At 40.8% G+C, this 22,522-nt stretch overlaps 1 protein-coding gene across 1 annotated transcript in view; it reads right to left on the bottom strand.

Annotated features, from left to right (window-relative positions):
• Positions 1 to 22,522, bottom strand: part of csmd2 (CUB and Sushi multiple domains 2) — a gene marked incomplete at both ends in the record, with an annotated part of 232,602 nt that overhangs the window by 59,612 nt on the left and 150,468 nt on the right. Inside the window, 7 exons of the mRNA XM_080045422.1 lie at positions 1,420 to 1,533; positions 3,445 to 3,561; positions 4,320 to 4,514; positions 9,088 to 9,275; positions 9,453 to 9,591; positions 10,693 to 10,884; positions 11,288 to 11,490. Coding sequence (XP_079901548.1) covers positions 1,420 to 1,533; positions 3,445 to 3,561; positions 4,320 to 4,514; positions 9,088 to 9,275; positions 9,453 to 9,591; positions 10,693 to 10,884; positions 11,288 to 11,490 — 1,148 coding nt within the window. The remainder of the gene's footprint in view (positions 1 to 1,419; positions 1,534 to 3,444; positions 3,562 to 4,319; positions 4,515 to 9,087; positions 9,276 to 9,452; positions 9,592 to 10,692; positions 10,885 to 11,287; positions 11,491 to 22,522) is intronic.

Below are 22,522 nucleotides of genomic sequence, written 5' to 3'. Positions count from 1 at the left end.
ATTTCTGCTCTGTCATGCCTGTTTAGAGTGATCTGTGAAACCTGCCGCCTGGAGTCCACTGTTAATATAGCGTCCTGTTTATTGAGCAGTAAACTGGATTTTCTGAGGCTGCCCTTGACACATACCAAAGTAATCAGTTTGCTTTTGTAAAGCCACGGGGCCAGGGCAGGCTGAGATGGAAAGAGGCCCTAAACGTATACACCTTGCTCACACCAAAACTCTTGAAAGGTTTAACCCTCGTATTCAAGCATTTCTTTTTGTAGCCCATCAACACAGTTGTGTCACATATCACATCCATGAATTCACAATTTCACAACACTGTTGCCACAGAAATAATTTGCTCACCCTCAACTTCTCACCTGTAACCTTGAACAGTAATCCTTTTTTTTCTTATTCAACTCTATTACACATCTGCTTTTTTACAATAATTCTACCTTCTTCTACCTTATATCATTTAGGGACTAGTATTTACGACTGAGGATACAATTAAGATTAGAATTGTGCCGAAATAAGGGTAAAGGATACACTCAAGTTAATTTAGGGTTGGAGCTAAGGTAAATGTTTTTGAAATGGTCAGGTTAAATTTTGGCTTTCTTTGACCAGGGTTAAGGTCACAGCTTTGGATTGGAAAAGAGAGCAGCCAATAGTTGAGTTGAATGTTTTTTGTATTCACTCATCTAATATATATTTTTGATTTTTATTTCACTATAACTCAGTGAACAATTATTATTATAATCATTCTCTGATGCCTTTTTTCTGATTATATGGCTGCTTTTTAAATAATACAAATAAAAGCATGACAAAAATGAAAGCGTGTGACCATGTTTTATTTTTTCTTATTCCAGGCAATCACTGCATGCAATGGCAAGGAAAGAGGATATGTGTAGCAATTTTGGCAAGGATTTATACTGAGACTGTTGGATGACTACATGGCTTAAGCTGAACATTGAGCCAATATTAATAAGGTAATACCAAGCTTTAAGGTTGTAATTCACTATTTATGGTTGTAGCGGTAATACTAATGCAGCTTTGAGTGGGTGCCATTGTTTAATGTCTGTATGCTAAACAGGCGTAGTCATTTGTCTTGATGAAAGGTAGTAGGGAAATCCCTATCACATTTTACCAGGCTGGAAAAACTCCCATATATCTGTTTTTGCATGTACATGCACTTGCTTTCCTACGTAACTCTATTTGCATATATCATGAGAGTGTGTTTGGATAATAATAACTACATGCTAGTGGTGAATATGAAACGGTGGTATAGTGTGTTCAAGTAAAGTACTGTCTAGCTACAGTTCTATGTAAATAGCTTAAATATTTCCACCTCAAGTTTGATACCTGACCAAAATATCCTCCATAGCAGCTTAACAAAAATGGGAATGCATGCAGGCATTTTAATGTGTAGTTTTTTGTTGGTACCTGAGTGTGCTCCAGAAAGGGAGCTGAGAACCCGGGAGTGCTGTGTCGCCCCATCATAAACCTCCACAATGTCATTCAGAGCTGTCTGGAAGAAGGCGAATTGACTGAAGACCACTAGAAAAGACAGATATGGACATCAAAAGGCAACCGGAATTTGCTAAACATTTTTTTCAGTAACACTGAAAAGTCAACTAAAATGGAAATGACGAAAGACACAAACTAGTTCACACATTCAAAACAATATTATCCACAGCAATTACAACCAAAATGCATTCTTTGAAGCAAAGTGAGCAATAATGGCGGTTGTGACAACATAACCAAACATTGATATTACACGACTAGATCAGCAATTCCGGACTGGGCTTGATGGCTTGTCATTAGATGAAAGGATTTGGCTGTGGCAGGCAATCTGTTTCAACAAAGCCTTTTCTACTGCTTTTTCCTGAATATATTCAGCAATGTATCTCTATATCTCTATGTTTACTTGTCTCAAGTAAGCAGAAAGTGCAGGTTAAGGAGAAGGATGAAGAAGATCACGGAGAGGGTACAGGGGAAAGAGGGCCGGTGCTGCTTTCCATTAGATGGCATGGCAAGTGCTTATCTTAAAGCTACACTTGACACAGCATCTCAACTTCAATGGTTTCCTTTTTTTGTAGAATCTCTTTATCAATCTATTCATCTATGATCAGAGAAGCCAGTGCCTACAGTGACATCCATTCTGTTCTTTGTATTGAGGAAACTAGCCTATCATTAAGGCTGGTGCATCAGCTTAATGAGAAGCAGCAAGAATGGAGAGAGAGCAACTTTGGGACAATGTGTGCTGCCTAGAGTCTCGCTGTCATTTTCCAGGAAAAATGCAAATGGTGACTTTACTTATTTCAATTTTCTGTCTTGTTTAGACTTTGTGGAGTCAAACATGTTGCCGATAGGGTCCAAGAAGGGATGGGTGCCCAGTCTTTCTGGAGCGGTGCCAGACCAACGAATGAGCCCCATGACCTCGACATTCAAAAGAACGGGGTGAAGTACCCCAAGGCCAAACACATGCCAGCCGATGCCGTTTGCTGTAATTTAACAAGGATAGGACTTGAGCTTTCCCTCAGAGAGACACGATGCTGATAACCCATGAAATAGCCAGAGGGAAAAGAAAAGGAAGGAGGATTTAAAAATGAAAAGTGAAGAAATGAAAAGAGAAAAATGGAAGGAAAATGAAGCACAGAGACATTGTGGGCACATAAGTGAACACTGTTTGCTTCTCATTTGTGTGTGTGTGTGTGTGTGTGTGTGTGTGTGTGTGTGTGTGTGTGTGTGTGTGTGTGTGTGTGTGTGTGTGTGTGTCACATTTCTGCATTGTTTTGCTTTCGAAATAATTTGCTGCTCCTACAGCATCAAATCACATATTGGAAGCAAGCGCTGACCTTTAGGATGGAAATGCCAAAATGTAGAGAAAATACTGGAACTCCGGATCTTCTAGACACCAATTATCTTTTGGTGTGTGTGTGTGTACGGCGTGTGCGTGTGTGTGTGTGCGTGTGTATGTTTGAGGGTGTCTGTGACAGACATATTGTATGCCTGACTCGTAAGATAGGGATTCAATTGCTCCACCAAACTAAGAGGAAAATATGTGTATGCAAAATAAGAGGGATGGGTACGGGAACCTTCCGTCTTTGACTGTGTGTAGAGAAATATGAAAAAAATAAAAAATAAATCAGTAGACCTCAGACTAAAGCACTTTGATTGCAAGCTTAAGAATTGGTGTGTGGGAGCTTGTACGTGTTTTCCACAAACTTGTTTTTCTCCTACGTATCTGTGACTAAGAATATTCAAGTGTGGGGGGAAAAAGCTCATCTTCTTTCCTTCTGCTTTCATTAGTTTCCAGTATGAAATAATATGTAAAATTGGATGAGGCACCTGCGAATAGTTTGAACCTTTTTGTGGACCTTTTGTGCTTTTACAGAATATTCTTAACATTAATTTGCTGGGAAGAATGACCGAATGCAGTATTACGCTGCCTCTTTCTCGTCTTACCGTAATCCTTGGGCACCACCACTGTGTACAGACAGGTACGTGCACTGCTGTAGTTTCCAGGGTAACCGGGAGACAAGACAACTCCCTCCAAACCTGAGTACTGTCCACCACACAGAGCTAGAGAGAGACACACACAGAGAGGAGACATGAAGAGACTTGGGCACACAGTGAAGGAAGGTCTAAAGCCAATAGTGTACGATTCCATTTCTTCACCACCTCCTGCTTTTCCATCCCCTCTGTTCCATTACCCCTAAATTACTTTTCTTGTCTGATTGGGCTTTGGGTGAAAGATGTCCCTGGTGTTTGCCATGGTGAAATTGCAATGTTTTTTAAGTGTCCCTCTGGGTTAGCCTGGGTGAGCCGAGGCCCGGATCTCATCTCCCTCTTTAAGCCCCTAAAAAAATGTCCTGCACATGCTTGTATCTTTGTGCAAGTGTGGATCCTATGTGTATTACAGTGTGCTTTGCTTTTCTGAACATACACATTGTGGGAGCGTCTATTCTACCTGACATATAACTCAGGCTTCATGCGGTGAAAGCCAGATTAGGTAGTGTGGGTACATTTCTAATCAGCATTTTAGAGTCAATATAAACAGTGTGTGTTAGTCGTGTCGTGGGAATGTCAGTGGCAGGTTTTTCTCGTGGGCGTGAGGAGCGAATATGCAAAATAAGAAGCTCTCTCAACTGTAGGATTAAATTAAAGCTATACACCCTCACATCTATTAGCTTTAGCAAAACCCACACAGACATATACCTGTAGGACACTTGCAATGTGCAGACACCTCATAACCATAAATGCATGTTTAATGTGATAAACCTAGGAGCAATAATTGTGGTTTGTGTTCCTAACAATTGTCTCCAGATGTCAGTGCTTACCAATGCAGATGGGTTTGGGTTTGTTCCAACTGGGCTTGCCGTCTCCCCCCATGATGCATGTGAGGGTTGGGTCCCCCTCTAGCGTGTAGCCACTGTCGCAGTGGTAGGTGACAGTGGAGCCCAGCTTGAGGTCGGCGCCCGCCCGCGTCCCGTTGCGCACCAGGCCCGGCTCGAAGCAAGATTCCCTGGGGTTCTCTGTGGAGAGAGGTAACACGGTGTGAAAATTAAGCGACGGGAGGCAACGTGTGTTGGTCTACTATAAAGGGATTTTTTTTTTGCATCAGCATCAAGCTGCAGCAGTGATACTGGAATCACTTTGTCTCCTTGCAACAGTTAGCATCCGTTTTCAAAGTGTCTATCTGTTTACGTTTCACCGTTCATGCTGCAAATATTTATAATGTTAACCACTCATAACTCATTATATACAACTATGTAAACATGTTTTATTTCACATTATTCTATTCCATGTATAGTATTCTATTTAATTAACATTCAACTTTATTTAACAATATAATGTATATGTTGTACCTTATTTCTACATTTACGTTTTTATCTACACTGTGCCTTTGCAATACTTCTGTGTTTATTCACCTGTGTGACTCTCTTTTACATTTTCTACTTTTATATTACATTGTTGAGAGGAGCCTGACACTTAAATCATTCTATTGCTAAAGACTGCTGCTGTGATTGGTGTGCATATGACAAATAAACAATCTGGAATCTCTTTCATTTTGAATAGAAAATGTATTCAGCCTAAAGTTTGTGATATCTTCGGGTTCCTTACTTCCTTTACTCGTTTCCGATGCTACTCTGTGCTTTTCCGTTCTCTCAGTAAATATATCACTGACTGCCACTTTTCTCCCTAGCCCTTGACGGTGCCCTTTCATCTGTGGCTTGCTGGAGATATGGATGGCTGTGGAGACGGACAGGAAGCTGATTGAGAGTGGCATTTCTCTGGCCCAAGGTCTGCTGACTGCACACAACCGCATCTCACACAACGCCTCACTGTGCAGTCAACTAGAGAAGACAATGCACATACGCAAGCTTTCCCCCACCTAACACACACACACACACACACACACAGGCCCTCAACACATTGACTGTATCTAACCGCATATCAATCACCACTCTTGAGGTCATAAGAAAGATGTCTTGCTCAATATACCATCACATTGTTCTTAGGTTTGAAAATGTGCATGTGAGAGGAGGGCCTGTCAATTTGGTATACTTCACAGCCTTACAGCTAAAATAAATACAGGAAAAATGTCCCAAACAATTCAGTTCAATCTTAAACACAGTCCATTCTGGTATCACAGACACCTTTAATATTTGATGAATTAACCTACACATAAAAAGGCAGTGTTTCCCTCAGCGCTTTATGTCTAAGGCGGCAGCCTTAACAATGCCAGCCTCCCACATTGACTATGGACTGACTGACCAAAGAAAATATATATGTATATTTTTAGTGCAATTAATGTACTAGCAAGCCAGCTGTGTGCTTGTGCAAGGTCATAACTGCGCGAAAGGCCGCAATTTATAAATGTGCACATGTGGCTCAAAGCATTTCTCTATCAGCTGCTCTGTGTGTGTGTGTGTGTGTGTGTGTGTGTGTGTGTGTGTGTGTGTGTGTGTGTGTGTGTGTGTCTGCGGCTCTGCGCGCGTCTTCGTGCATGACAATGGCATGCATACAAGAGAATGAACAAGCAGAAGCATGCAGACATTGAACTAGTGGCGAAAATAAAGGAGATATTTAGGATTCAGTTAGCCTACAGGGACGCTGAACAGAAATAAGTGCTGTGCAAAGCTAGGACAGTTAAAGACATCACCATGGCAACACAACATACAGCTGAGACAGCGCAGAGAAAAGTCTGATGATTGCATGAGAGTGATGGCCCAGGCAAGTTTCAGTTAGTTTACAGAAGTGCCACACTGTTACTGGCTTTGACCTTTGGAGAAATGCATTTCGTCATTTTAAGGGGAAAGCACATTGTATGTATTATTTCAACTATTGAGTTATTTGTAACACAGCATGCTAGTGTAGGTCTACAAGATGTATTTTCTGAATTTTCAATGCTACTTTATGTTTATGTTTTAAATAGGGAAATACATGTTCCAAAACGACCAATAACCTCTGTATTTAAAAAGAAATCAAGCAAGTAGGGTGATAATAACCAGTAATGAATGATAGGCTATCGCCTCACAGTAGGCCTATTGTCCACAATAATCACGGGCCCCCATCCAAAAAGGAACTTAAAAAAGTTGAATTTGCACTTTAATGAGCATACACATGTTGAGTGTATGGTCCATGATTTGTATTTAGTGTGTCTGCATATTATTACACCAAAATAGTAGAATGCTTCTTGAATTGTATATTGCACTGCATGTTTGCACAACATGTGTACCTGCAAATATAGCACATTGGATTAATGCCTAGTCTCTAAGCTGAAATCTGGGGACCTGCTGACCAGACAGGAGGCTGCCCTTCATGGCTGAACAGAGCGCTGGGGCCAGGCATGTGGTCTGTGTGTCTGCCAGTCACCCAGGGCACCTGTTCCAGACAGGTTGAGCCCTTTCATAGGCTGATTTAAACCTGAACCTTCCCCTCGCCACCTTCTTCATTAAACTAGCACACCTGACAAAAGACAGCCGAGGCGCAATGATTGTAGCAAGCATTAGTTGTGGACTGGCCCCGGAACACAAGCTAGCGGGGAGAAGGTCGGTCAGCGCAATGAAGACGGACGATTTAACAAGCCTTTACCTGCTGGGATATTTGATGTTTGTAGGTGTGAGAGAAAGTGGTCGAGTGGCATCATCTGTTTTGGGAAAATACTCAAAGGAGCTTGAGTGATGTGATGTGATGTGATGTGATGGGAAGGGAAAATGAGCCTGGCAGTTGGTGAAGGTATTGGGTTAGACACATTTGAGTCTGAGGGTGCTTGCATGTGTGTATCTGTCCATGTGTGTCTACGGGCAATTCAGGTCATGTTTTTCTATTTACAGTTGAACTACATTTAAATTCAAGACAATCCCGCTAAGAAAGACAGCTTTTCCATTAAATAAAAAAATAAATAAAAAGTTACTCAATGGGTGACGTTTCCAAATTCAATTAAATTATTGTGTTAAATAATAATGGTAATCTCAATATCAATACAAATAATCGTGATCATGATTGTTGCCATAATCGAGCAGCCCCACTTTGTGTGTTATTCAAATGTGACTCAGGCAATGGAAGTGTTGGCCACGTATTTCCCTGGACAGCCTTATCAGACATGGCCAGAAAACAGACCCAGAAAGACACAATGATTACTTTGTAAAGAGACTGACAGCCCCCCAGGCTGATTTCCTTAATGCAATTTTTCAGTGGCGAACTGACAAAATATTAGCTCGGCCAACTTCTCAACTTTCTGGTTCCTCACCGAACAGACCCAAACCCAGCAGCCAAACATCATTTTGTGCCATGTTTGTTTGTCTGAAACTGAGGAGGTAATTTATGTATTATTTGGTTATGGTTCATTAGTGTGGAGAATTGGAAGTGGGGAGAGAGGAGTTTTTCTGAGCCACACACTGGGTCCATCTGCTCTACCAGATTGGCTGTACAATATCACACACACTGTATCACACACTGCAGTAAATGTTGCTGGGAGTGAGTTAAGGGGTAGGCTCTGTAACACTGTCTTGCCAAAACATTGTGCTTCACTCCATTTATGTACACATTTGACAATGAATCACAGAGCTGCATCGCATACACAGGTAGCGTTCTGAAATCACTTGAATTGCTTATATAGATCAAATCCCATCTGTACCACAAGCCAAGAAACAAAGAGCTCATGGTCGATCTGGTATTGGTTAAACGTCTGATACCTTAAACAGCTCTAATTGAGGCTGGGAGATTTAGGAAGATTTAACACTGTTCTTTCAAGCAAAGCCCTTAACGAAGATGCCCCGTCTAATTTGGAGCTTGTTCAGCATCTGTATATTTGTTAGGAAAAGGCTTTAACATACAAGCACTGATGCGTTCCCCTGCAAAACAAATGCAGGAGAATTAGATGTATCCTTTAACCAATTGGCCCTCTTTCAAGGATGTCTGCGGTAATTCTGATCCATGTGTGCACCGCAGGGTACCTTCCTTGTGTGTGAGCAAATACATATGGGTCCTACAAACAACATGCTGTGGTCAGCTGAGCTCAGACAAGCGACAACAAGACGTTGTTTGCTGTAATTTATGAGAAGCCCATTGTGCAGCTGCAAAGCACTGATCAGAAGGAGCTAAAGCACGCATGCTGTCGGCTTTTCATTTTCATAATTCTTTGTGCTAGTCAGCCACTAAAGGAGGCCCAGCCAGATCAATAAAGACGCCCAAGCAGACCGAGGCACAAATGGGAGGGTGGTGATCAGAGCAGCACAGCACAGACACGACATTATTTCTCTGAAGTCATTTTCACCACTAAACTCACTCGCTTTGGACTAGACACAAGAGAAAGTTAAAAAGAAACTATCTTCAAGGTCGATAAGCAGCAGAGGGTAAATCCATTTCTCCCTCTGCCAGAGGAAGAATTTTAAAACATGAATAACTTAGGGGATGAAGCCTCAAATTCTATTTAAGGTTCACTGTTTGGTTCAGAATTAGAAGAAGATGAAAAAGTGATGATGAAGAAACTCTCACACATGCAGACACGGACAAACAAAATCCAAAGTTTGCACTTGCTTGACAATTTTGTCCAATTAGCGAGATACTGTATTTTTTCCTGCAAACCAAAGAGGTGCCCACCTGTGTACTGAAGCACAAATCCATTGCTGCTGAGTGAAGCATCGCTGCGAAAAGCCAGGAAGAGCGTGTTGGAGCTGCTCTCGATGCGCTCTGGAACGTCTGTGCCGTAAAAACTACCCAGCAAGGGGCTGAGGGAGTCCGGCCCATCGTAGATATGTAAGAAGTCATAACTGGGCTCTAGGCTGAACCTGGTTACAGAAGAGTAAATACAATTTGCAATCCAAATATGCAACAACACAGTTCACTGGCATCATTTTAAAACAATGGAAATACTGCTGTATAAAATAGGTATACAACATTGATAGAAATATTCTTTTTTAAAGTCCAAACACGCATGTTGCAATTAGCATGCTACTGAAACTTACTGGTTGAAGCTAAGAGCGATGACATAGTCCGGTGTGACAGTTACTGTCCAGTCACACTCCCTTCCATGGGGGTACGGCTCAGGATAGTCTGGAGACAGAATCAGCCCACTAGGACCTGTAAGGTTTCCGCCACATGGAGCTAATAATAGGGAGAAAGGGATTAGAAAATGCAATTTACATTTATTTAATGTATTATAATGTATTATAATTTTGTTAAAACCCTTATTATGTTTCAAACTTGTGAATTCGCTGATTGTCAACCAACTGATATAAACACATACAACAATACATTTAAAAAAAGAGAAATAGGGGTAGAAGATGAAACCAATTTTTTGTTTAAGAAACACCTATTTGAAAGTATTAAACACATTGATTTAATATGTATCTATTGTCTCCTGCTGGATGTGGATATATGGCTTCCAGACAGGTGTCAAACTGACAGAAGCTTAATTGAGACGTAGCTAATGCTCATTGACACCGCTTTCCATGTTGTCACCTGTAACTATCAGGGAACGGTCCCATCTAACCCCTCACCAAAAAAATGAGCAAACTGATTAAGCTAAGCACTAATTAAGCAAAGGCGGCTAATTATGAAGATTGCCTTTGTAAATTCACTTTGTTTTATAGAGCACCCAGTGTAATCATATACGAACAAAGGAGAAGAGTAGAGGTCTGACTGAGAGGTCTGTGTTGTTACTGAGGAACAGGATAATCAAATCTCTCTGTCTGCTGCAGTGACTTCAGGAGACATCCCGGGAACAGAAAACGGCTTTGCCACTTAAAATTCACTTAAGGAGTCTGTTAGGTAATTATATTTGGAATCTGTATTGTCTACCTGTTCCACAAACGTCAGACCAGCGATTGAGGTGAGATAGTAAATGGCTTTTGATAGGTTGAAGGACATAAAGTATATCTATTGTTCTCTTTTGTTTGCACTATTCCTTCAATTTAAAATATCCTAAACACAAGTTTCCGTACAGACATTTTAGCAATAAACTGTAATGGGTGGGCTAGCTAAGGAAAATGAAAAAAAAATACATATATGTTACAGTCAATATAATCACCCTTCAGGTGAATCAAATTAATTTAGATTTAGAAAGTGTATTTTAATCTTCCTAAAAATCTTAGAAACTCATTACCCAACAGAACCAATGTGACAACGTTCAGCTTTCTTCTGATCCTGACCCCTTGCAGCTTCAACAGCCATAAGTGATGATTGCATGCTGGGTTAATAACTTACCTGTGCATGTAGGAGGGTCTGGCTGCCAGAAGAAGCGGCCGTTGATCTCAGTGCAGATGATCCTGTTGGCCCCCTGCAGGCTGTAGCCAGGATCACACTGGAACACCACATGGTCCCCAGGCTCCCTGCTGTCTCCGCCGCGGGTCCCATTAGTAGGCAGGCCCGGGTCATTGCAGGAGGTTGCAGTTGACACTGGAGGAGCAAAAGAGCAGGCTCGTTGACTGAATTTACATGAAATTTGATCCTCAGATACAAGAGAGGGAAATAAATGGGTGTTGTTGTCATAGTTAGACCACAACATAGCTAATCAACTCCATACTATGTGCGTGTGCTGAATAAAAATAAATACCCAACCTAGGCTCTGTAAACTGGTATGTTAACAAAGGGTGCCCACCGTAGCTAGCAAACATGCCTGTTTACAGAGCGTAGGCTGTGTATTAACATATGATTTTTTTCCAACACACACAGAGTTCCTACAAGTAGCCGATTGTGAGGAGATACAATATTCACCGATTTCCTCCAGAATCGCTGACTCCATCTTTAACCCATGTTCATCTAACATTTCCTTCACCTCCCTCCCTCCTTCCCTCCTCACCAGAGAACTGCATAGCGAAGCCCTGCTTGCTGGTGAAGAAGTCTGTGGTGAACTGCAGGCTGACAGTGTTGAAGGTGCTGTGGGCATCCTGGGGCAGCACAGAGCCACTCAGCTCCTTCAGCAGGACCCCTCCATCCTGGGGCCCGTCCCAGATCCGAAGCACGTCATGGACCTCCTCCGTGTGGTAAACCAGGAAATGCAGACTGTCAAAAGACAAAGATGAGATACCTAAGTTCAGAGGCTATGACAAGTCGATAAATGACACTACCCTCTGATATGTTTACACTTGCATTTCTCTTTAAAATGCAGTCTTGAGGAAAGCAACCTCAAGGCTGATAAAAGGCTGTTATATTAGCTCACATCCCATTTGCATTTCATTTTGTTCAAACAAACCTTAGGTTCTTTTAATAGAGGGTAATTACAGCAAAGTCCATATCTTGCAGCCTTTCCATTAACAGCTTTAGTCAAGAGAATCATCTAGGCTCCAGCTCCTCTCTCATATATAGTAACGTTGGTTGTTCATTGACTGGGAGATTAGTAAAAAGCTTAAGCAAACTCTGCCCAAAACGTCTTTGTTAAGGCTCAGTATTTGTTTTTTTATTACATTTACATGAAAACAGGTTAAAAAAATACTAATTAAAGGAGAATATAAGAATAAAGGAAAATAAACAAAATGTTTAAGGGGGACATATAAAAGAAGGACAAAAGAAAAAACAATCACTTACAACACATCCAAAGCTTTATATTGATGTTCCACAATGTCAGTCAAGAAAATACCTCTGCCACAGTGTTTAATACTTTTAGTCTAGACATCAAAAAATGAAGCTGTAAAACTATCTACTCTTCACTTTGGTGCGGACAGCTGTCAGCCAGCTGGTGGTCCACTGTATGCGAAATGCACTGGAGTTGTGTATGTGTTTTTCGCCTGTTTGTGGAAAAGTGACTGCCTCATTCAAGTACAATCTTAACGATAAATTGCTTGGAGTCTTGTGTATGAGCATGTGTAACTATGTGTTTTGGATAGGCTCAGCATAAATTAAGGGATATACAATTATATTTTAGAAAAAAATAAGTAGCAAGAGGAAATGTTGACATGGGCAACATAATACAATGGACTTATTTAAAGATAAACAGTGTTCTCAACAGCTTTATCCTGCGGCAATAAATACAGGGCCTGTTTATGTCGGCTCATTTAATTTGTTACTTTGCTACTTTTCTCTATGAAACAAAGTTATGTCTTGCATGCATTCAAATAAGAGCTTGTTGTGGAATGCATTGAGATAAAGGTTTAGTCAAAATTGTGTTGAAAGAAGTTATCACCTGCTTTACACACAAACCACAAACACATGTCGTACAATAATCTTGCACACAATTCTTGATACTCTCATTTGTGATTCAATAGTTTCAGTTTAAATCCAAAACACACATTCTGATGCAGAACTAAAGCTATTTTTTTAAAGAACAGTCTGTAGAACTGTTTATTATATTGATATAAAGCTTAAACATAATTAATTAAAAAAAAATGTGTACAGCTGTTGTTTTTTTTCTCAAAACAGTATTTTAAATTCAATTGGTTGATTGGTTATGTCTGTTTTAGTCATCCTGGAGGAAATCAGTGAACCGTTTGTGCCTCTAGTATCCTCATCCATTTACACACATGCACACAGAGAGCCTTGGGCTACATATGATGAAGAGGAGAAACAGCAACCCACTGATATGTCAGGTTTGGCAACAGGTTCCCACCGTTTCTGCATAATTGGTGTCAGACTCCGATTCCCATATTGTCTGATGTGTGAGCAGCAGCCAGAGGCTACTTTACAATGTGCTGTGTGTGGATACAGTACATAACCTACTTGACAAGTCCTGTCACAATGCCTGTGAAAGAAATGAACATCAAACAAACAGATGCAGAGAGGCGCACTAGTACATATTCACGCAAATGCACACTGATAGGTATATTTGAAGGGTAAGTTGCATTACACGCCCATACACAAGCATTCAAGCCTGCCAAACTGATGCAGGAAGAGACACATGTACACTAATAGTACACATATTAACCCCCTTATCTCTGCTAAGCAGCATATCACATGTTTCCAACATTAATCATTTAAGAACTGGCATATATACTAATCCCATTTGTGTCCCCTGCTTGCATACCTCCTGCTAATATTTCACTGAAGTATGGATTTTACCCCATGATAACAGTTATCGTTTAAAGCTCAACGAAAATGGGGGCGCCCTTAGCTCAGTTGGTAGGGCGTCCCCCCCATGGGCCTCAGCAAGCAGCGGACCCGGGTTCGATTCCAGCCCGCGGTCGTTCTCTGCATGTCACTCCCCTCTCTGCCCCATTTCACCTCTGTCTCTAGTCTGCCATATCAATAAAGCACAAAAATGCCAAAAAATATCTTAAAAAAACAAAACAAAATAAATAAATAATAATGTTGTAAATAAAAGAACGGCAACACATTTTATTCTACATACTGTATGAGCTGTTAGAGGAGCTAGAACAGAGAGCAACCTGAACCCTTTTCTCAGGACTCTGGGCCTTGCTGCCAAACTTAAATTACAAAGCACATAAGTGATTTATCTTTTTGCACACATAATCAAGCCCCAAAGTGTATTAAGAGTTGGAGAATAGACAGTGTTTTTGTATTTAATGGCAGCGGCCTATAGACTGTCAGAGGCTCAGTTTTACAGTCATGGCTGGGACATGTCATCTACCCCTAGCCTTGGTAAGTTAGGTTCAGAGTTCTGCACATCAATAATAATGACTGAAATAGTGATATGTTTCTACACGCTGTGGTGGGCAACCTATAAGTATTGGCATTGTAGAAACTGGATATGGCTGAAAGCTGTTCCATTCGTGTGTGATGATATGCCTCATAAAGTAACTATTCTAAATGTGTTGACAGCATCATTGATAGTTTGAAATTTACATTATTTATTGTATAAATAATATTTTGTGAGCTGAGGATAATCACAGCCTCATGAAACTATAGATCCACAATTTAGACACCTAAATGACGTTAAAATGCACTGTTTTTTGTAAAAAAAAAAAATTACGTTAAAAGGTTTCCGGGCATCCCTAAAGCTGTATATAAAAATCACCCCTGGTTTGAATCCAACAATGTGGGTGTGAAAGTGGCTCATCTTTATCAACTACTGCTGAGGAGCACTTGAGCAGGGCAAATGACCCTGAAATGCACCAGTAGGAGACAGCCATTCTCTTTGGCAGCTCCCAAGTACCAGCTGCCAAACCTTCTGCAGATGCCACATTAACAGTTTTTATCTATTTTGGTAATGTGTTCAATTAAATCCACACATTCCGGGGAAAAACGTCACATGTCTGCTATGCAGAGATGGTGTGAAAACAGTGATAACAAATGTTAATATCGCAATTATAAGTAACACTTGGTTTACTATTAGAAAAAGGTGTTACATATTCCGCAGTGCTCATTACCTAAATTTCTGACGAGTCAATATGGGTGAAGTGTCTCATTTATCCAAAGAATTTACAGTAGGACTATTATATAATATACTGTATGGCCATTATTATATTTTGGTGATGGTAACAGTGGTGACTTACTAGTGCACCACCATCGTCATTGCCCTCCACTTCCAACTACCAATGATTTTGTTAAAACACATCTATGCATGTATTCGGCAGACAGTACTTGTTATGCAAACTAAGTTGAAGTCCTTGGGTACCGCGATCCATTTACCTCCGCTTCACCTCTCCATGCCCTTTACAAGAGACGCTGAGGTGTTGTACAACATGATGAAAAAGAAAAAGAGTATGTTTTCCAAAAGGTGTACGTGTATGTTCCTACCTTCATAGACTATTAATGTGCATATGTAAAGTGTGTGTGTGTGTGTGTGTGTGTGTGTGTGTGTGTGTGTGTGTGTGTGTGTGTGTGTGTGTGTGTGTGTGTGTGTGTGTGTGTGTTAAAGATGGATCTGGGGATTCACATTGGCATCCATGTTGGAATCAAGCAACAATCACGTGTAGTGTTCACGCTCATGTGCTTGAAGGTTCTCATGTTCCAATGCAACCTTCAGGACTGTCAGATGACGCATGGGATCGTCTGCTCTTTACAGATTTATGTGTTGGTGCGAAGATGGAAAGGTGGGTGGAAAGGAAGAGACCCGTTGAGGGAAAGCAGAGGGTGAGGGAGGGAACAAAAACAAGAGCGACGTTAATCATTGCTGGGGGTTTTCTAGAAGAAGAGGATGATGGCAGGAGGATAAGAGAGGTTGATAGAGTAGAGGAAGCTATGAAGGATGGTGGGGTGGGGGTGGGATGGACGTGGGCTGCATTTTAGGATAATTGGTTCCCTTTATACAAGATCTAAATAGATCTCTTCTTGTCACATTCTGAGAGTGAAGTCTTGGGGGGTGGGGGGGCAGGATAAGGAGATAGTGAAAAAGCCAAGATGGTGTGAGGATAAGGGCCGGGCCACAGATCCTGCGTATGCTGAGCCTTTGCATCTGCCATTTTTTGTGTCTACCATGTTAAAAGACTACAGCAGCCACACACCAGCAGAGACACAGCAGCAGCAGTAGTAGTGAGACGTTGCATGTGTGGCCAACAACAGAGACAGAGACACAGAGGTAACAGACACGCTAACAATATATACTGATGTCAACAATGGTAAACATATCTCTGCCTTTTTCATTATTCTACTCAGAGGTCTTAGAAGAGCACATGGTGGGCATGTTTAGACTTTTCTTGTGGACAACCAATCGTCTGAGTCGTCTTCTCTTTTTATTTTTTATTTGTATTCATGGCCATTCCTATATTTTTTTTTGCTCTGTACATGTGGTCTGTGGCACAAACCCTGCTGCCACAGTTACCTCCGCAAGATGTGTGTAAGGGAGCGGAGTGTATGTGCAGGTTAACATATTTTAAGGGCAAACAAAGAGGTGACAGCTTTCAGTGAGTTAAGCCCATTTAAAGACAACCTCTATACTAATGTGGCTTGGGGGGTAAATGAGGAATTAACAGAATTATGTTGAGAGGAGCGGAATAACTGTATGCCTGGAGGAAAATCACATCTGGGTCTCTTTGTGCAGTTAAGGTTTTGGGAATTGATAGGAGGCCATGTTTTGAAGTGTTCAGCTAAGGGGTCTGCTTTACACTTGTTCCCTTCTTAAAGAGAGAAATAGCTCAATAATGTGTCAAAGGAATCACCGGGAGGAGATAAGATGGGAGAAGAGTGGGATGGAAGAGATTTTTCTGGTCTTTTTTTGATTCTGCCTTAATTATTTTGTATTCTTATGAGAGACGTAGAGAGAGAAACAGAGAGTGCCAAAGAGACTCTCTCATATGAATACAAAATAGTCTTGTAGCAACCACGAGTCCTGTGGGGAGTCTTCGGAGTGTGTGTGTGTGCATGAAGATCATAAATAAGTTAGTATGTGGGGTGGTGTATGGATGTGTGGATGTGGTTTAAGAGAATAAGGAAGAAGAGAGATGTTAGGCAAACATTCACTAGCAACTATGTTTCTTTCTAACAACTAATTGAAATTGCGTGTATAAAGGCAATGTCACACTGAGAGCTACACTCATCGTTATGTGTGGGAGAAGCCACGGTGGGACTACTATGTAGGATCATCCATCAAGGTTGCCATTGGCTTCAAAAGACACATAACACATCGGACGTAACCACCACCAACACATTGGGGAGGTCTTGACACCTGAAGGGAGTTGTGGACACAGAAATCGTTGTCCATTTCACATACTGTAGGCAGTGTAATCTCACAGATAAAAAAATTACGCATTCGTTTTCTGAGGCAGGAAAAGGTGTGCAATTGGAGAAATTAATGCGTGGGGGGAAACAGTGCAGACACACACACACACACACACACACACACACAGGAAGATATGTAAGTGTACACAAACATACAGAGAAACTAATTTGGGCTGTGTCAACCGAGTGAAATAAATGTGTATATTCATGTGAGACTGACGGCAATATATCTGTGATGGAGCATGGCAAATGGGGGATGCATCTCTTTGGAAAAGTGGTGCATTATGGTCCTTTAAGGAAAAAACCCACCATATAAATTATTTCAATACAGTACACTGTTTAAAAAAAAAATACACAGGCAAATCCTTGTGACTTAAGAGACAGTTGACAATGGTTGTGAAGGGAATTTAGTCTTACTGTTCCCTGTGTAGGTGTTTTTGAGTCAACCGTACAATACAAATATAAAACAGTAAACCAACAGAGAATAACTAAAAAGTGAAACATTCATGACTATCAAAACCATCCTGCAGCTACTATAGAGTTTAACTACAGCCCTAATTACAACGGCCTCCCAACTACTACTTTCTACATACTGTCACATACAGTCCTACTGATATCTTGTGAGAAGCAGTCCAAACAGGACCATACCATATAATTACCCACACAGAACAGCATGTTTTGGAACACTGTTGGTGGGCATGCTAGTACAACATACTAAATACCAATTTTTAGATGAATACTAATGGTTTTATTGCTCATTGTACCGTGTGGCCTACATCCCTCCTTTGATCTATTTGGCAATAACCACTGAATGTTCCATCGGTGAAATGGCTCATTGCCTCCTCTTATTATCTCTATTCATTTTACATTGTTATCATCTCTTTCTGTCTGTATTCCACTTTCTGCCTCCCACCTGTATATTCTCTTTCTATCAATATCTCAAGTCTGCAGGCCGTTTAAGAGATCTGCTGTCACCAGGCACAACTCCTGGTCTCTGACAAACACAGTACAGCGTGATTAGTGTGCTACCTTCAGCTACACCATTTGATATACAAGGAATCCCAAAGCTAATGCATTGCAAATTCTTCTCAATAATAAATTGCATACGTAGGATCAAAGGCATGGATATGGAGCATACCTTGCAGAGGAATGCCAGGGACCCAGAGGTAGTGGAGGCACTAATGAACTAATCATCACATTAATCATGAGGGACCAAGGGAATGTCAGTTTGTACACTCAAATAAACCCACCTAGACAACCACACAGAACTGTACAATGTTATGCTAAATGAAACTATACAGACTATATAGTGCAATCGGAAAGTGTAAGGTTATGATTTTCCTTGTTTTGGATTTACTGAAGCACATTAGATTTAAAATAAATAAAAAACTAAATATTTAACAAAAGTTAAAGAGTGCCACATCAAGCACATACTGGGTGTGTTTAAAGTCTAACACAGCAATATTACAGTACATACCAAACTTCAGGTGATGTCTGTAGACATATAGTATGTATAATAAAAATATAATTGCTTTGAATATTATATTGAGTTTGGAAAGTACTTCATGTCCCCTAAAATGAGTTAACTATGTTAAAGAATGTACAGTATATAAAAAGTAATACGGTTCCAGAGTCAGCGTATTAACTCAATAGTGATGTCATTTAAAAACCAGTGTGTCAGGGAAACAGCAATACAACTAATATGGACTATATAGTACAGAATATGCACAAGTGTTCCACTTTTATGACCATGTCATCTTCTATAAAAAGCTATTCCAATTTATGAGAAGAGAGAGATTAAAGCCTTCCTACTTAAACCCTCCATTATGCGTGTGCCTCTTTCACATGTTCCTTCATATGTATGTACGTGCACTTATGGATTTAACAGTATTCTCATTGAGGAGCACCGTTCAGTCAAGTATCTAGGCTTACACAATTATTACAGAAGTTTACATCTCTGCTTCATTATAGTCAATATTCTGAACACATCAACACATTTAGCTTGTTCCATATTTGTGACATAGACACAGGAGTGTTTAGACACGGGAGCCAAAGGCTTTGAAAGGCAAGGATAAGGATAATGGCTAAAGGCTGGTTCAGACTGTTGGGGTGGATCTGGATGAGCAGAGGTGAGAAAAAGAAAAGTGAGTTGTTTCATTAACAATACAATTAAAACCCATCATTCCAGTTGCACCGTGGCACCAGGCAGGGCTGTTGTCTCTCTCCTATGCTCTTCGCTCTGGCCCTTGAGCCGCTAGCCATAGCCATTAGAGCCAGCCCCCAAATTTCTGGTATACGATTTGGCGAATCTGACTTCACCATTGGGCTATACGCGGATGACGTGGTTTTGACTCTTTCCGACGTGAGGACATCCCTTTCACCCCTTCTCAATCTGATAGACAGCTTTGGGCGACTGTCTGGGTTTACCATAAATTGGGGGAAATCGGTTTTTATCCCTCTGTCTAACAGTCTCGACCCCAGTTTTCTTGACAATTTACCTTTCAGAATTTCCCTTGACCATTTTTCGTATTTGGGAATTAATATCCCCAGAAATCCAAAGCTTCTTTTCAAACTCAATTATTTGAATTTGGTGGATAAGCTTAAGAACATGATAGATAAATGGAAACTTCTCCCCCTTTCTTTGATTGGCCGTGTTAACATTATTAAAATGGTAGTACTCCCCAAATTCACATACCTTTTTCAGAATGTGCCCATTTTTCTCACCTCTTCATTTTTTAAAGCGTTGGACTCTATCATCATGCCCTTTATTTGGGCTTCCAAGCCGCCCCGTATTTCTAAAGCTCACCTACAGAAGCCCACGGAGGAAGGGGGTTTAGGACTCCCTGTCTTTCGACATTACTACTGGGCCTGCAACGCTAGAGCGTGGGTTTTCTGGAATCAATCCTCGGACGAGGGCGGTGAAGTGTGCGGCCCTGGCCCTAGGTGGCCTGAGCTTGAGCTTTGTAACACTGTAGCATTTACTGGTGCCTCCCTGTCCGCCATTCTGTTTTCCAAACCTAACATTAACATGAAATTGCTACGCAATAACTTTTTTCTGTGCAATGCGTTTAAAATTTTAAAGCAAATTAAGGGTGTCCTGGATCTCCCAGTATTGTCAATTAATGCTCCTATATGTCAGAACCCCTGTTTTAGGCCAGGTCTGATGGATGCTGTTTTCAAGCGCTGGTCAGATAGTGGTGTATCTACTATCAGGGATCTCTATATAGATAATTGTTTTGCTTCTTTTGCTCAGCTTCAGACAAAATTCAATCTCCCTTCTAGTCATTTTTTTCGTTACTTGCAAGTTAGGAATTTTGTTAAGCAATTTTTTCCTTGTCTTGATACGATTCCAGCGCAACACGTCTTCTATGACATCATGACCAAACCTCCCACCTCCAAACATTTGATCTCTCGGTTTGTTAGTCTATTTTCTATGGCGACCCCCTCTCTCCATATCAAAGAGGCATGGATCAAGGACACTGGTGAAGAAATATCTGATGAGCTGTGGGAGAAAGGGCTTAGTAGGATAAAAGTATGCTCTATTAATGCTAGGCTTCAGCTCATTCAGTTTAAAGTAATTCACCGGTTGCACTTTTCCAAAACAAAGCTGAATAGAATTTTCCCTTCTGTTTCTGCTACCTGCGATAAATGTAAGTCTGCTGACGGTACTCTCGGGCATCTTTTCTGGGCCTGCTCTAAGCTCACAAGGTTTTGGACTGACATTTTTCATCTGTACAGTAACATATATAACAGACAACTGACCCCTGACTGTCTCCTGGTGATATTGGGCTGCTCCAACTATTCCCTGACTCTTCCCTACGTTTTGCAACAAGCCCTAATGTTCGGTATGGTCATTGCAAAGCGGGTTATTTTAAGAGAATGGAAGTCAACTTCTCCTCCCTGCTTCCAAAAGTGGCTGAATGATATGGTTTCCTGTTTACACCTGGAAGAAATTCGATTTAATTTGTCTTCCCATTCCAAATTTAAAAATATCTGGGGCCCCTTCATAGAACACATCAAGAGGGAAAGACCTCAAAATGGGTCCTGAGGTTCTTTTATTAAAATATTGTTTTATCCCTTTTTAAGTTTACCTGACCTGTTTTACATAGCATTGATGATTTGTGTATTGAGTGAGTGCTGGCTGTCTGTTTCTGTGGGTTTTGTCCTTTCGTTTACTGTCTTTTGTATGTGATTGTCTCTTTGTTTTGAAAAATTTGTATTGAAAAATTTGTATAAATAAAATATACAAAAAAAAAAAAACAATACAATTAAAACCTCTAATTAAATAATTGTCCTTTTGCCTCAGCTACAATGCATGCAAGATACAGTAACACTGGTAGATGATGAGGCTGGAGCAGTGCAGTAATGGCCATTTATCCCTGTTCTCTCCTTTGAAAGCCACAGGAGATACTGTAGCACATCCACAGACACACATTTGCATACATGAATGAATACATGCACAAAAGCAAACAAAGCCCGATGCCACATTGCTGTAGGTGGTGGAAAATGAATCACGTCGCTAATTGTTCGTAGGTACCATTACTTAAGTCAGAAATTCAATTGACATAGCTGAGGAAATGTCATTGTATTCTAGGCAGACTCTTTTCAGCAGACTGACAGTCCTCTGTATGGGTGATAAGATGACTGTGTCAACTGGTAATGCTCCCAGGTGCCTCTCTTTGGGTTGTACCCTTCACAGCACGACCTACAACTAATCAATAGACTGGAGCAGACATACAACAATAATCTGGGGCTCCCACAGGATGAGCTGCAGGACATTATGTGGGTATAGGATATGTGTGACGGCTGCATAGCCCTGCTGCCAATACAACTCTTACTCTACAACAAAGGTAATGGCAGGCCATCAATAGGTAAGAACAAAGTATGTAGAACATATCTGTCTTCAATAGAATACACATTGTGTGTGTGTGTGTGTGTGTGTGTGTGTGTGTGTGTATACTTGTGCATGTATCTTTGTGAGTACCAGTTTTAGCCTTTAACCATTGGAGTGTGGATATTTTTGGAAAGTGTGGACAATTTGCCTGGTCGTCACTTTTTCAAAGGCCTGTTTGAGGCTTAAGACTAGGTTAGAAGGTTAGAAGTAGGTTGAAGTTAGGGTTAGTGTGAGGGTTGGGGTTAGGCATTTAGCCTGTTTGAGGGTTAAGACTAGGTTTTAATGTCCAGGTTTAGGTTAGGGTTGGGGTTAAGCATTAAGTTCTGAAGGTTAAGGTTAGGGTAGCGCTATGGAATGCATTGGAGTGTCCTCACAAAGGCATAAGTACAATAATGTATGTGTTTGTGTTTGTTTAAATAATATAAAAGCTTGAATCGTCAAAGTAAAGGATATAACATGCATACATATCGAAGGCAAAATGAAAAACTGGACTTTCTTTTATACAGTCAAAAAACCTGGTGGCTCTGAGGTGGCATTTCCCCTCACTCAGTACTACTTCAACTATTGGCCACCAGCAGTTTGCTGAAGATT

This window comes from Ammodytes marinus (genome assembly GCF_949987685.1).
Source record: "Ammodytes marinus genome assembly, chromosome: 17".
Lineage (NCBI taxonomy): Eukaryota > Metazoa > Chordata > Actinopteri > Uranoscopiformes > Ammodytidae > Ammodytes > Ammodytes marinus.
Note: the sequence above shows the minus strand (reverse complement) of the source record. Positions and strands in the feature narration are given on the sequence as shown.